We start from the raw sequence: 16844 nt of genomic DNA on the forward strand, positions 1-16844 counted from the left end.
GGGGTGTGCTCGGGGGTGCCCCTCCCTGAAGACTCTTGGGACATAAAATAGAGTACCTACACTAACTAAACTGAAATTCCCTTCAGTGATTTTCCCATCTGACAGAATTGCCAAAAGAAACAAATAGTGTATAAGGACTATGCAGTATATTGGATTTTAAAGGATCTTTTGGTTTTAACGGTCTTTAACAGGATGGTTCAGCAGTCTGAGCCTTAGTTTGGGACTCAAAGAACATTGGTTCAATTCCTTCTCCCTCTCCTCACAGACTTCCTACGTTAACTCAGGTTCACAGCCCTTATTTAAGTGCCTAACACCAAAATAGCATCTGAATCTAGGTTCCCCACCTGTAAATGGGAATAATACCCTTACCCTATCTTGTATGGGTGTTATGAGACTTAACTACAGCACAGAGCTGCCCAGATCCTATAGTAGTGGCTGTCATAAAAGGTTTACATAAAGCAGCAGGATTCATGAACACTGCCAAAGAATGCCCAGTGCTAGTCATTCAAATGCAAGGAAACATTTGTTGTAATGATATTTACTGCTAGCGCCTCTTAATTAATCTGAAGGTCACCGTATTCACCTGCACGTCACCGCCGACTCCTCCAACCATTGGATCTTCCTCTAAAACTTTCACCATTTCCACCGAGGATGCTGGATCAAGCATTGTGTCTGAATCACAAACCTGTAAGTAATGCAACACAGGGAACAAATGAGATGGGGAACACACTGGAAAATATTTGAGAAAAGAATGATTTTAGCAACTCGATGTACATAGAATGGCGAATGCAATTCAATGCCCGTTTGGATTTTGTTTTGTTACTTCATTTAAAAGGCCACTTGTAGCAGGCAACTGGGCGTAGCACTGAATGAAACAACTTTCATCAGTGGTCTCTTCACAAAGAACCTTCTATTTTCTATATCAGCTGTATTTATTTTATTGGCACAACAGATTTGCTTATTTGGACAAGAGTTGTGTTCACTTAGATGAGCACTAAGAATCTTTGACAGAAGACCACAACTTTTGTGGGTATCCTGCTGACATCGGTAAACTAACTGGATGTGATGTGGTGATGTCTGCCACATTCATGAGGAAGAATCGGTGAGGAGTTAACCTATGGATGCTTGTAAAAAAAGCAGAAGAAACTTTTATTTTTGCTTACAGAAGGGTTTAGCAATTCATAAAAGACACATATTTTGATACCAGAACAAATCAATTTTCAACTTTGGTGACGTGATATATTAGTAGTAGTGCAGAGATTTGATATTCGATATGTACCTTTCATTTTCTCGAATGTTAGTATAAAGAATGGAAGTGAGGCCAGAGGCAGTGGGTCATGCAGCGTAGCACACTGAGATAGTGGTGCAGAAAGAGATGACATACTCAGGCATTCAAACCATGTGAAATTTTCCTCCGAAGCCGTACAAAACCAATTAACTAAACACTGTATGCGTTAGGACAGGTTATATCCTTTGAGAGTAGGAGGAGCATGCAGACAGGCTGGTTAATCTGAAGTGCAGTTGTATTCTGAGACTGAGGCCCTGGACTGCAACCTGTCTAAAATAATCTGGCATCTCTCTCATTTGCTTGGTGTTAAATTCTCCCATCCTACTGTCCTGTTAATCTGTAGCCCAGTTTATCTTCAGATTTGGGACATTATCTGCAGCCTTTAGGTAAGTGGAATTGCATTGTAGTAGAAACCCTCCTTCGACTAGGTGGGGCCTCAGCAGTGTAACATCTAAACAACTAGGGATGAGCAGAGTATCCATTAAATTCCAGTGATACTTCTGTATAGGCATCCTAGTCTTTGGGTCCAGGAACACAACTATTATCATTTTAACCACTCTGACTACTTATTTGAAGCATCCACAATCAGTTGTAGGATAAAGATATGAGGGCACGAATGAGTACAGAGTAAAGCTGTTAGACTGGGAGCTAAAAAGAAGGCTTTTGGACAGGATTCAAGCAAGGAAGCTACCCTCACTAAATTAGCTGCATAGTTTGGGACAAGGCTTAAATGCTGTCAAGGCAAGTCCTTTGCAGGTAAATAGTGTTTATTACATAGAGGGATAGAAGGGAGGGGAGGAGAGAAAGAGTGCTAAAGGGAGCTTCCCAGTCAAAATAAATACAGACTGGAAGGTGCTAAGCACCCCTGGATCCCATTTATTTCAAGCATTTAACACCTTATAGGACCCAAGGTTAGTACTGGAATTCTCTTCCTTGTCTACCAGCCTGGATCAGTGCCTCCCTTGTATCACCTGACCATATTCATGTAATAAATAGGAGCAAGAAATGGACTGGTCCAATATACCCTGGTAATCAGCAGGTTGTATTTTCATGTGAGGATATGAGTGACATCAAAATACTTCCACAGCATCACAGAATATTACAAAAATGACACCCAGATTCTTTAAATACAAATGCAGCTGCATGAGGGTTGAAGTTACAGCAGATTTGTCTACATGCATGACTAACTTATTGATTCTGTTTGGCAATACAGAAGGGACATAGCTACATTTTAGGGGCTGTAAGGCCACTATCTCAAAAATTACTAGTGATTGTGTATGGCTCATTTTTGGGGTGCCTGCTGTGATCTTAAAGCGGGGAGGGTCTGATCTTCAGAGAATTAATCTCAACATTTTCTGAAAATCTGTTTCATTCTAAAGTATCACCCATTGGGCACTTGTAAAAAAAAGTCACTTAGAATCACTAGCCATTTTGGAAATGTTTTGGCCCGCAATTGCAAAATAGACCTTGCTTTGACTGTATTGTGGGTACACCCATATCGACCCTGATCCACTGAGACACAACTACATTTACAGTGTATATGTGACCTTAGTTCAGAGGTCACATTTTTAAGGGTTAGCCACCAAGGCAATTCCCTGGGATCAAAGGTCAAGGAGGTGCCATGAGGCAAAGTTAATACAGTGTGTGGGTAGAGAAGGGAGGGGTCCATACCATAACCTTTGTCCAGAGATCTCCTCTGTCTAATGCAAGGCCTGCCTTAGCTGCCTGCATCAGTCTTTAATAGACTTTGGTGTCTGATTTACAGTAGCCTTAGTTTCTGGGACAAAGGACACATGGGCTAGGGACAGAAGTTACACATAAACCAGTTGAAGTGATCAGAAACTGGTTTAAGCCTGTAACAGAACAGCAGCTCAGTGCACATAAACCAGTTTCAAAAAGGCTAAAACTGGTTTAAGATAAACCTGGTTGAACGTAGTATCAGACTTTACTGATTTGAGTCAAACGAGTTTATGAAACTTCTGTCCCAGACCCCCTTCCTCATTCAAGTTAAAACAGAGTCCCCCAGCATCCCTGCATGCTTTCCAGCCCTGGGCTGGGCTGGGCTGGACTGTCTGCTCCAGCAGAGAGAGTTTGGGGGAAGGGGACTGGCAGGGACTGTCCCCCCTCCTCCCTGGCAAACCTTAGCTGTGGTCTGAGGGCAAGGAGTGGGGTTAAACCCCCCTTCCCCTGAATACAGAGCTGCCCTGCCCTGCTAAACTTACTGAAAGTTACTGCTGGCTGCAACCGTGGACTACAAATCCCAGAGGCACCAGGAAGCAGGAAGAGGAAGTGATGAGCAACCCTTCAGAGCCCTGCTGTTGTGATCCTAGACTGCAAATCTCAGAGACCTTGGGGTCAGGAAGAAGAGGAAGTGTGTCAGAGAGCTATGGTCTAGTGCCCCCTAGCTACTGGCCTGAATAACTGCAAGTAAGTGGCTGCATTTCCTGAATCAAAGGTAAATCTGTGTCCAGTTGTTTCTCAGTTTAATCTTTCCAGCTTAGACTAACCTGCAAAGATTGACTCAATTCAGCCTTGGGCTTCTGACTGTCTGCACTTAGCCTTGGGGGCCAAAGGAAATGCTTCAAAGACACTGTGAAGGCAAACTTTAAGAATCATGGCATTGACACCACAAATTGGGAAAAACTAGCCAGGGACTGGACTACATGGCAGCACCTTGTGAGAGAATGTACATCTTACTTTGAGAAAAACCATCTCACTCTGAGATGATAAAAATGACTGAAATGGAAGGAAAGAGAACAAGATTGAGAAATCTGTGGTCTGACCCTTCCTTTAACGACTGCCAGTTGTGTTTGCCTGAGAGTCTGCAGCTCTAGGACAGGCCACCTTAGCCATCAATGGACTCATCTACAACTCCAACTTCACCTGTGGGAGTCATCATCCTCAACTGTGAGGGATCACTGCCACCACTGGGTTTCTGGGATATTCATCAGGCCTATGAGATGGTCAGGTGCCCCTCTTAGTCACAATTAGGTGTACACTAGACCTAACAAAGCTGTCAAAGCTGGAAGTATGTCTATGGAATGAAAGCACTGATGTTTTTTGGCTACCATTCCCTTAGCAGAAACACTTTTTAAAAAAGCTCTCCTCATCAGATACAAAGGATTGAGGAAAATAGAGGAGGTAGGATGGGTCTGACTTCTTGTTGCCTTGATGGTTCTGTAGCTATGGACATGTAAAATTAGTGCAAGTTGCTCTCAGATGACAGTAACAGTAATTTTACACTCACCTTGTACACTCATTATCTGATAAAAGGTGCAGGACAGTGGAGAATTGAATCCATAGTTTTTTGGAAGACACCAGTCTGAGTTTTCTAACAGGACAGGCAAGAGAGATTTAAAAAAAAAATCTCTGCCCTATTAATGAAATAAGAACTGATCATATCCTGATAAAAGACTTATTTCCTGCACTCTCCAGTAGTGGTGCTTGATTCTCCTGCCTTTGAAGACCCTTCTGTATTTATTCAGCCACCATGGTGACCTTTTTGCATAACCTTAGAAAGGGAATGTTCAAATCTTGCATGCTTCTATCAACTTATGATCAGCACTGGTAAAAGGGCACAGCTACATGAGACACTTTACTGAGTAGAAAACTAATTTGCTGTGCAGTAAATCTTCACTGTCTACACGTGCATGGCAACTAGTAGACTAATTTACTGTGCTGCAGAATAGTCTTATCAGATACAAGTGGTATCCAGCAGCACAGTAAGTTACTGATCTTAAATGCACATGTAGAAGGTGATATCAGGATTAGTTTACTCCAGCTCAAATTGAGCAGAAGTATAGTCATTCACATTAATTGCTTGTGTAAATGTGCCAAGAAAGACTGAGTGATTAGAATATGGAACCTCTGAGAGGCCAGGAGAGAAGCTCTGGCAGGAAGCAGACTGACCATCAAAAGAGGATCCTTAAAGACAAAGCTCAAGGCAGCTGACTTTGAGGTCCACAAGGATAAAGAGGAAGGACCTCTAAAAACCTGATAATGCTCTCAGCTTCTCAGAAACTGCAAATTGAGTTTAAAATCACTAGTGATCTTCAGTGTCCATACAAATGGCCTGATCCTACTAACATTATTTATGTAAGAAGCATTTTCTGACTGAAGTCAGTAGGCCTATTTCCAGGAGAAAGGAGTACTTCCATATGTAGGGGCTGCAAATCAGGGCCAAAACAGAGAAAAGACTTTTGCAGGATCCAGGACAGCTGGAAGGAAATCTGCCACTTTGGAAATAGGGAGAGTGGGCCCAGCTTAATTCGTTCTTAAGTGAACAGAGTCATAAAGGCTCTAAGGGCCAAATTGTGGTGAGTGAGGTAATGCAGCTGTAGCCAATGAAGTGAATGCTCCTCCTGGCTGGATAATATCTCTTTTAAGAACTTTACTTTGAACCCTCTACTGAATGGTCTTAAAAAGCTTAGAAGATGTAAAAATGTCTGGTTTTTTCCCCCTACTGAGTCTGTCTGTCCTTTGAGATAGTCCTCTAGAACCACCTAATAGATCATAACATGTTTGCACACAGGGCCTCTGAGCTTATCAGAGAATGAAAAATTACCTCTGATCTTGACTTACACTGGTAAAGCAGGCATCTGCTAAAGTAGTGCTTTTTAGAAATGGAGCCGTTTTGATAAGGGAATAGTGCTGTAAGCTTCAGAAAATCCCTCAGACTTCTCTAACAGCAGCACATGGATTTAGCATATTCACAGATAGTGTAGCCATTTTAAAAAGTTACAAAATATGCTTTCAACGGTCATACTGTTTCCAAATAAGACTGAAAGAAGCACTGTTTTCATTGGGACTAGGATGGGCTACAGTGTATATAAAAGCCACTTTATTTCAAGGCATGTTTGAATTGGCATTGCCCTTGTGCTTTCATACCTACCTGTACGTAATCCACACTTCTCCCGAGTGCTTTGAATGCTGTGTACATGACTTCTCTTTTTCCACCCCATTTCTGCATGATGCAAACGCTTTTGTTGGCGAGGACCAGCTGAGTTACATGTTGCATGCTCTCTTTATGCGATTCCTCAGTCTCACCTGGGCCTCTTTCATGAAAGTTATTCCTCCATATGTAGGTGGCAGAATTATCCCTGCCCATGATTTCACTAAAAATATCCATCATGTAAATATCATCTTCTGAATTCCCGTCAATGACCATGATAACTTTAATTCCAGGGTAGGTCAGCCTTTTTACTGAAAGTAAACATTTTCTTAAATAGTCAGGATCCTCTTGATAGGCAGCAATACAAAGGGCAACTGTTTTGTTCAACTTGATTGGAGTCTCTAGTGATCTTTTCATTTTCCTGTGTTCTAAAAAGGCAAACAGGCTTTGGATGATGAGATGGGATGCTAGAATAGCACCATAAAGTCCAAAAGAGAAATAGTAATTGTCTGTTTGGATAAACTGGTAGCCAACAATGTAAGCAGCTGTGATTCCAAGCAGGAGGGAGACCCCAAAGAGTGTGGTTCCAAGTATTCTCAGGATACATATAAACCTCTCACAATACATCTGCAACAGAATCAGAAAAGTAGTTAACGTGATTGTAATTTCCCCCTACAGGATATAATCTAGATGGTCTTGTGGCTAAGACACTGGACTGAGAGGACTCTACAAGGGTTCTTTCTGGCCTTTTCTGCCACAGCTTTACATCATCATCTTGGCCAGGTCACATCTTTATATTGCACTGTTCCCCTCTTGCAGAAAGGGAGCCACATATTCCCCGATTTGACAGGGGTCTTATAAGTCTGTTAAACTTTCTATAGCCCTCTAACAGCCTCAGACAGGAGTACGTCTGTGTGAAAGTCTAGGGCTGCTGGATGATATTCTAAGACTGATATGACAACATTGCTTCTGCTGTTTAGTTATGTTTGGAATAATTTTGAAAGGCCATTTTATATATATTTTTACGTGTATACTTTATGTTTAATGGAAAGATTGATGTGTGTTTTAAAAATCTTTCCAATATTATCCTAAGCATTTTATAAATACATCAGCTGGGTTAAATTTTGACCGCATTGAAATCAATGACAAAATTCCCACTGGCTTTCACTAGCGACAGATTTCACCTCCCAGTATTCAGAATGCCGTAGAGCTCCCAGTCAACTCTGACAACTTTTAACGTTCTTCGATGTGTTGTCTCTGGAACTCCCTAAGCTAAATTCTGGTTTATGGAAAATCTGGCAATTACGGAGGTGATTCGGTATCGTGGTGATGAATGATGTGCGCAATAAAGGCAGGCAGATGGACAGATCAATTGTACAATATATTACTGGAGTTTTTTTAATTCACACTCAAATCAACCATTTCCCAGTGCAGCTTTCCCATAATGATAGCAAAATTGTAGCCAGTGTTTTATATAAATTGAATAATTTTGCCCATTAGAGCCATAAAATGTGCAAGGTGTCCTTGAGCCCTGATTCCATAAATCATCTCAACGCATTCCTAAATTCCAAGCACATGCATTGAATGTAATGGGATCGAAGATTGTGTTGAAGTGTTTAGCTGAATTAGGTCCTTCCTTTGAAAACCGTACAGGGTATTTGTATACTTTCCCTTTCCATTATTCATATTTTCCTTCCTGTTATCAGTCTGTGTGTATGCTGTATTTGTTACACCAGCTGTTGGCTACAGCTGAATTTGGAACAACACCCTCTTACCTCATCCCTCCAGACCTTCCTTTTAAAATGCTTGGAAAAATTTCTATTAAACTATTGCAACGCAGTTCTGGTTACTTATATTTCTTCCTAGAAAGCTATGACCTTTGGGGGAGGTGGGGGCGGGAAATTTTTCAATTTAAAACTGTAACAGAGTAACAGAGTTTTAAATTGAAAAGATGGTACTTTTAGCTTACGGCTGATGTGCTGCAAAATAGGAGGGGACATCTCTGAAACTTGCCATTTGGAGACTTAAGTAAAGCTCCAAGAGTTTGTTCAATATCTAAATCAAAATCTGGCAGGTGCTGTAGGCAGGCATTAGCCAATCTGTGTCTACCTGTAAACTGACAGTGCCTACTCTGGCACTGTTGCAACAAAGCAAAAGACTCGCGTTGTAGGCGTCGAGGGGAAATACAAGGAAAGCCTGATGCTGAGTGCTTTACACAATAAAATAAACACTGATTTCATCCAGATTCTCTGAAAAATCAGAATATGTTGTCCTCATGTTTATTCATCCCTAGTGTAAGCAGGCTCGTTATGTACTGAAATCAAGAGGTGCAATGCAGTCTTCAACCTGGGCTGAACGTTCCAGTAACGATGCCTTTTTACAGTATGTTTGTTTGCTTTGGGTCTATTACATCTGTCTTCTGGCCCGAGCCAGACTATTGCTATTAGTGAGTAGGGGCCAAATTCTGCTCACATTACTCATACACGTTATACCACCAAAATCAATAGACTGCTTGTATGGGGACAGTGAGTAAGGTTTGGACTTAGATTTGCAGCCGTTACATATAAACGTTATACTTTTCTCCCTATCAAACATTTCCACACAAAAGGGGGAGGAAAAAAATCAACATTCCTGTTCTTACAGCATAAATTCTTCCAAAAAAAATTACTGTAAGATCATGGATGATCCTGCCTTGAACACCGGGGTTGGAATAGATGACCATCTGAGGTCCCCTCTAGCAATAATTTCTACGATTCTGTGAATAAATGGATTACTGGACCTGACAAAAAATCACATTTTTAAATCTGAAGCAATCCATAGGGAAAAAGCATAAACTAAAGCATATTTGGACCTAGATTCCTGGCCTTATCTCTCTATATAAAATTAAGTGTATGTCTGTACATTCACTTAACTTGAGAATGGCTGGTCCTATCTATCCAAACCTTCCAGAAATCACCAAATACCACCCATGGAAAATTAGACGTGGGTTATTTTTCACCTGACCCTTTTGGGGGCTTCCACGGGCTGGGATTCCTTCACTTCTCGGTACCCGTCCGTTCAGAATTCAGTTCAACTGTCACTATTATACGTTTGCTTATAACTTGAGCATGGCTGGTCCTATCTTCTCCAAAAATCCTATCTTGCAAAAATCACTGAATGCCACCCAAGGAAAATTATAGCTGGGTTATTTTTCCCTTGACCCTTTCGGGGGCTTCTAGCGACCGGGATTACTTCACTTCTTGGATAACAAACTGGTACCACTCCATTTCAGATGCAGGGAATTCAGTTCAGCTGTTCAACTGTCATTCTGATAAAATGAAGTGCACGTCTGTCTGTATGTTCACTTGTAACTCGAGAACGGTGGGTCCTATCTACTCGAAACCTTCCAAAATCACTGAATACCACCCGAAAAAATTATCGGTGGGTTATTTTTTACCTGACCCTTTTTGGAGGCTTCCAGTGACTATTTAAGGGAACAATACTTTTCACACAAATGGTTTATATGTGGCTTGCTCCAGAGTTGGCAGGCAAAGAAAGCTGTATGTGCTGGTGCCAACAGAAAACACTGTGAACGTTATTTACAAAGAAGTTCTACAATAAAAATCATTTATTTGGCTGTCATTTGAAATGTCGCACCACATTCAATATTAAATGTTAAATATGCTCTTTAAAGGTAAACGGTATGTTTTGACCTAAATATGTTGTACAACGTTCTTTGAAAATAAACAAACACTGCCGTTACAAAAATGATGACCTGGGTGAAGAACAGGTCTTTATATGAATTTAAATAAATTTTTCCTTTTGTACATATAACGTATGTAAGGTTTTACACTTGGACTTTTAATTAGCTGACGCTAAAAAAAGAGGTGGAAAAAGTTACTCAACATTCTCAGGCTTTAGCATGTGAGCTGTTGATGTTTTGCCCAGTAGATCTCATCTTTAGCAGTTTGAATGTGCCCAAGCAATGACAAGCAAGCCAAAAAGACTCCACCCTGCTTTAAAAATGATGCCAAAGAAGTTAAAGGAAATTCACAGTATTACCAATCCGGGGCCAAAAAATAATTGCTGAGTCAAACAACAGCACTTCACATATGTTGAGTCTGAGGCCAACAGAGGCCATTAAGAGCATCTCGCCTGATTACCTGGATAACACTACCGCATGCTGACCATGATTTTCAGTTTTCATCTTGTAAGCCCAGCAGCAGTAATTACCAGACAAACAGAAAATCTGATCAATGCTGAGCAGCTCTATGGTTGAACCAGAGTCTAAAACCTCTGGAAGGTATGTACTGAAGTTAATTACACATTTAGGCCTACTTCCTGTTGACTTCAGAGGGTGTTTGGGGCAAATAAGATGTTTCAATCCTGTTCCTGCTCCCACTGAAGTATGTGTGTGTGCACGTACATGTGTGCACACACACACGTATGTGTGCATGCATGTGTGTGCAGGGCAAACCTGTGTGTTTGGTATACAGCGTCTAATCCTGTCCCCGCTGAAGACTACTGGGCTAGGGACAGACATTACACATAAGCCAGTTTAAGTGATCAGAAACTGGTGTAAACCTGTAACAACAGATGTTCAGTGCAGATAAACCAGCTTGAAAATGGCTGGAACCAATTCGAGATAAATCTGGTTGAATGTAGTATCAGACTTAACTGATTTGGGTCAAACCGGTTTATGCAATGTCTGCCCCAGATCCTTTGCTGGTTTAGATTAAATCAGAGTCCCCCAGCATCCCTGCATGCTCTCTGGGCTGGGTGGGGCTCTCTGCCCCACAGCAGGGCTGGCTGGTAAGCTGTTTAAGAAGTTTGAACTAATATGGAGAGAGGCTGTTATCAGACATGCCCCCACCCCCTCTGCAGGCAGAATGATGAAGCAGGGAGCGAGATTGAAAAGCTCCATGTCATCAACAGATGCATGCACTGCATACCGCAACTTGCCCCAGAGTGTTTGCCCGGGGCTGGGGGGCTGGCAACACTCCCGCCCGTTGAGCAGGCAGCGGGAAAAAGCCTGGGACTGTGCAGGCAGACCTCCCTCACAAGAGAGTCTTGCTGGGGCCTGGCCATGCCCCACCTCAGCTCAGCTCCCTGCAGAAGGGGAGGGCTGCTCTAGTGTCCCCCAGCTTCTAGCCTGAGCCACTGCAGGCATGTGCCTGCATTTCCTGAGTCCAGAGAGAATGTCTGTCCCATTTCAAACCAGTTCAGCCTAGCTAGGTTAGACTAACCTGCAAAGATTGAATCAACTGAGGCTTTTTGAATATCTGTCCCTAGCCCTGGTGTTTTGTCCCAGACTTGAGAGAGAATCAGTTCATGTCTATAAAAATTCCAGTTATGGGCCTCATCCAAAGCTCTTTGAAGTTAGTAAGAGTCTTTAACTTTAGTGAGTCTTTAGTCAGGCCCTCTGAACAAAATCCTGTTGGCCATGTAACAGCACTATGGGTTATATCCAAAATAATAATAAGCCTAAAATGAGACTTAGATGGAATTTAAGCACCTATGTCCAAAATTATGATCCTGAAAATGTCCATTCAGCTGCAGACTGATTTGGAAGGTGCCTAAACACTGCAAGTACCTCAGTTTGGAACTTGACAGCCCCCTTGGTGCCTTCAATTTTGGCCTCTGTAGATGTGCAGAAACCCCTCAGTCTAACAAAGGTGAGCAGTCCATTGAAGGTGCAGAAACAAGGTGTTATTCTATTTATTCTACCTCTGAGCAGACCTACATAGCAACAGGACAGAGCTCCATTCAAATTGAAGCAGCAGACCCCTTTCTTTTAAAAGTGCTAGTGGGGGAGTAACTTATTAGATCAACAGCTGGTTATTAGAAGCCTCAGCCAGGAAGTAGTAGAGCCAGGTTCAATTCCTTTATGTGCTGGGATTTTGGAAAGGGGTGCTTCTTCAACAGAAGGGGTAGAGAATGCCTTAGAATAGGCTGCAGCCTGGTGATTAGTGAACTGTTTCCAGGGTTGGAAGCTGTAGTTTTGAACATAGTCAGGCAAAGGAGATATTTAACCCAGACAAATCTTCTATCAGTCATGTTTTTAAAGGAAAAAAAATAAGCCCTACTCAGTTCACCGAGACCAGGCATGTGACACCTACTTTTCGGAGAGGATTCATGTCTCTGGGTCCCAAAACAATAGGGACTTTATCTTGGCAATGCTGGGAGAGGTACCTGAAGTAGGGTTTAAGACGCAGCAGGTGCATCTACACGTGCAATTAATGCACCTGATTTTTCCTTTGCAGAAAATATCAGGTGCATTAAACTGTGCCCCAACATGCATGTGAACATGCATCCATCAGGAGCAAGTTTGCTCCCAACAGAAGCAGCTCACTCCAGGGCTGCTCTCGCCCTACTTTGCCCATCTGCAGGAGCCAAGGGGAGATCCAGGCTCCCCCAGGTGCCAGGTCAAAGTTAGCAGGGGGCACAGGGGCTAGTCCTGATCTCCACAGGGCAGGGGAGAGCTGCCCCAGCAGCTGGGACTGCTGCATTCAGCCATGTGGCCAATCCCTACATGGCCAGGATGCAGCAGTCCCAGCAGCTGGAAAGCTCTCCCAGCCATGTAGGGATCAGGACAGGTCTTGATCCCCATGTGGTAGAGAGACAGCTGCCCCTGCAGCCAGCACAGCTCCCCCACATCAGGGCTGCTGCTGGTGCTGATCGGAAGCAAATTGCTCCCCGTCAGCGTCTACGTGTGTCCTGCTGCACAGTAGCTAATGTGCCATTAATCTAGTACCTGTATTTCTAGGTGCTAGCAAACAGCACATTAGCCTAATTTACTGTACAGCAAATCCCATACATGTAGATGCTGATGCTTTATTGCACATTGGATTAGTCTAATGCTCAGTAAAGTGTCTTATGAAGATGTGCCTAGCATTTCATTATTGCTTAGCTCTGGGCAATTACACACTTAAGCTGACTTCAGAAGTCTCTGTGCATGCATCATAACTGATTTGTGTCCCTCATTCTGCAGGGGCTAACTTTCCCCTACTCTGTACTGGAGTTTAGCCATGATTTGGAATTCTTCTTCAGGGACCAAGCACCTAAAAGATGCTGCTTACACCCAAATCCTGTACCATCTTAAAGTTAATAGAAACTTTAGTACTGATTTCAGTGAGTGCAGAATTGAGTCAAATATGCACAAGAGGCTTGATATTGTTATACGATTGGTTGATTTATTTGCAAATGATCCTGGAGATATAATTTTTCATGTAGTTAGTTGTAATCAGCCTGTCTAGTAGAAATTAAGTCAAAGTGTAATAGACTAAACTGAAGTGCTATATATAAATGTTGCTGCTTTATTTCAACACTCCAGTTCACAAAGGTCTTCCAGTCTTGTACTAGTAAGTAGAGTGTAACAAAGGCATAAGGAGATCAGATAATTTTATGGACCTCATCTAGCTTGCATATAAATTAATGGCCAGGGATAGGGACTTCATTGATACTAGCCTGTGCCTCCTATTAAGGCCCCTGGGACCATCAGACCAAGTGTCCATGTTAGCATCATGGCATGCATTCATGGAAACTGACTTTTCTTGCCATCACTGGGATTATAGAAATCATAACTTGCACTGCCAATTAAAAATAGTGTAAGACATGAACTCTTACAGGTGAAACCTTTTAAAAGCTTGTGGTCAAAATGTAGTTAGCAACCTCAATATAATTAAGCCATGGTAAAAACTTTATAATCAAGGACTAGACTGTGCCCATTCTTATGCAGTTTGAGCAACATCTTATACTCTGAATCAAGAAAATACATCTGGGCATGTTTCAGTCTATCCCTGTTCTGGAAGACACTTAAGTGATATGCTTTACTTTAAATTTGATTTCAGTTATAGCTGGGCATGTGCCTGAAGTGCAGCATATCCTTAAAAATTGTTTTGTGATTAGAGATATTTTCTTGGATCAAGGACTCAGAAAATAAGCCCATTCATTTGGAGCTATGGAATAAAATCTAAGGATTAAGAGTGGAACAAACCAATCATAACGCTGCTAATTTCCATCTGTGTGGCGGTGATATGCATCTCAGAGACCAACCTGAGCTGCAGATGCTTGACACCTTTGAAAAAAAATCAGGCCAAAAATGAACAGGAGTAAAAGTTTTTAACCATCTAATAAATAGATGAAGAGAATTAATACAATCAGGGAATAAAATACTCCCACATATCTTGGTATATGAACATTTCAGCATTCATTACAACATATCTGTTTATACAGCTCAAACATTATGCAACTGTGTGTGTGTGTGAAAGCTTTCAGGTGGTCCTCTCCATCTGCTATTGTGGGATTTGGAACTAGTGACTAACAGGGTCCAATTAAAGAAAGACTTGTTTGCAACACATGGCATCTAGCTCACAACATCATCTATTTAAGAGCAAGTCCCTAATGTTTAACACACAAACATCTTGTCAAAAGGAACCTTGGCTACTTTTCTCTAGACAGAGTGAAAGCAAGACAGAAAGAAACAGGGAGGTCAGAAATATAAGGCAACAGTATGAGGGATTTTGTAAATCACTTGTTCAGTTTCAAATATTCTGATTTTGGTTTAAAAAAGCAAACCCAAATAAAATGGTGCCATAGTACAAAGTTAATATTTTTCAAAGAACAGAGTAACAGTTTTAACATGCTGATTGCCAGTGTAATTAGCAACTTTCTTGGCCTCCTAGGGACAGGCATTCAAAAAGCCTGAGCCTAAATTGATTCAATCTTTGTGGGTTAGTCTAACCTGGCTAGGTTTTGTAACTGGACAGACATCCCAGACATGCAGGTACATGCTTGCAATGGCTCAGGCTAGAAGCCAGGGGCACTCGAGCAGCCCTCCCTTCCCTTCCACAGTACATATCTGAGGGGGGTGTGGCCAGACCCTAGCAGGACACTGTGATTAGCCCACCAGGGAATTAATGACAGTTTTTATCACCTAATTAAAACAAACTACAGAGGGATATTATCAGCTACTTGTTGATTCTGACTGTTGATTCAGCACCAATGGTAGCCAGCTTGTGGTCTGCTAGCTAATACACAGACATCTCTGCAAGAGGGGATGTGGGGGGGAGCTGCAGCTAGGAAGCAGAGGGGAAGTGCCAGCCCTGCTGTACACCAGAGAACCCCACCTCGCCCAGGGAACATGCCAGGAAGATGGCGGTGTCTGGTTTATCTTAAACCAGGAAAGGGTCTGAGACAGACATTGCATAAACCAGTTTGAGCCAAATCAGTTAAGTCTAGTACTACATTCAACCAGGTTTATCTCAAACCAGTTTTAGCCATTCTGAAACTGGTTTATGTGAACTGAACATCTGTTCTGTTACAGGTTTAAACCAGTTTTTGATCACTTAAACCAATTTGTGTGAAATGTCTATCCCTAGCCCTAGGACTCCAAAGACCTCAGCTTCCACCTAAGTACAAAAATAAGTGGGCAGATTTCCAAAGGACTTTAACATTTTAGGAGATGATTATTTTTGAAGATCTGGCCCTGAGAGTCACTATGGGACTTTTGAAAATCTATCCTTGGTGCAGTTGACCAACTGGGAGTTTGACCTGAACGTCCACTAATTGGGGGCACTAAGCATTTGTAAATCTGAGTCATACTAAGTAAAACTCCTGCTTCAGCAAAATGCTTATGCATGTGCTTAACTGTTTTAGCATTTGTTTAAACCAAGGCTGTCTAAGTGGTTTCTCACAAGCACTTAACATGTGGCCTGCAGGCCCAGCAGCCATCTCCCCCACTAATACTTTGCAGTAAAATTTACATGCATCTCTGATATTATACTAGATACTTAATTTTCATTATGATCTTGCAAGTCATCCATAGAACTTTTTCCAATTTCCCAGGTAGTCCAAGGAATGGCTGGCTTTTAGAGCAGTGCTAGATATTTTTTGTAGCCTGATAATCTATGTACTGTTCTCATATTTTTAATCTGCCATCTTTGTCAGATGAAAAAACTAAGAACAGTCATGTACAAAGAGAATGTGGTAAAATGCATTTGATTTCTCAAAGGTTAGTGTCAAATATGGTATAGCATCATTTGCAATTCTGAATGCTAGAGGCAATATTATGCCATTGCTTTTTTCTGCTGAAAACACCATCATATAAAATAGCCCTGAAATGATATCGATTGAAGCTGTTTTGTAAAGCAGGGTTATATTTGGTTTAACCCTAAAAGGAGTATCTAAAGTTGTATTTTATACTTTAAAATGTATTCTGCAGAAACATACAGTTCCTGAAATATAGAACACTGTATTGCTGCAGAAGCTCTTATCAGTGCAACCTATTTCATAGAGGACTGGACTAGGACTCAAGACACCTTCCTTCTTTTCCCAGCCTGCTATAAGTCACTTCAGCTCTCTGTACTTGTTTCCTCATCTGTAAAATGGGAGTAATGCAATTTGAGATTTCCCAGAGAATTTGAGAGAGAAGTAATCTAAGATGTGGGGGGACGTGGACACACTAGAAGGAAGCAACAGTCTATAAACAGACCTAGACAGGTTACAAGGGTGGGCGGACGAGAATAGGATGGGATTCAACACGGACAAGTGCAAGATGATGCACCTGGGGAGGAACAACCGGCACCATACCTACAGTTTAGGGAACTCCCCTCTTGTCAGCACGGAGGCAGAAAAGGATCTGGGGGTCATTATTGACTCCAAGATGAACATGGGCTGGCAGTGTGG

The 16844-nt window shown here is 41.9% G+C and overlaps 1 protein-coding gene across 1 annotated transcript in view; it reads right to left on the bottom strand.

Annotated features, from left to right (window-relative positions):
- HAS2 (hyaluronan synthase 2) overlaps positions 1-16844 on the bottom strand; it is a 26059-nt gene that overhangs the window by 4494 nt on the left and 4721 nt on the right. Inside the window, exons 2-3 of the mRNA XM_019552383.1 lie at positions 6180-6806; positions 584-685 (exon numbers count right to left, since the gene is read on the bottom strand). Of these exons, the coding sequence (XP_019407928.1) occupies positions 584-685; positions 6180-6806 (729 nt within the window). The remainder of the gene's footprint in view (positions 1-583; positions 686-6179; positions 6807-16844) is intronic.

The sequence above is a fragment of the Crocodylus porosus genome, unplaced genomic scaffold, assembly GCF_001723895.1.
Source record: "Crocodylus porosus isolate Cpor-Errol unplaced genomic scaffold, CroPor_comp1, whole genome shotgun sequence".
Taxonomy (NCBI): Eukaryota; Metazoa; Chordata; order Crocodylia; family Crocodylidae; genus Crocodylus; species Crocodylus porosus.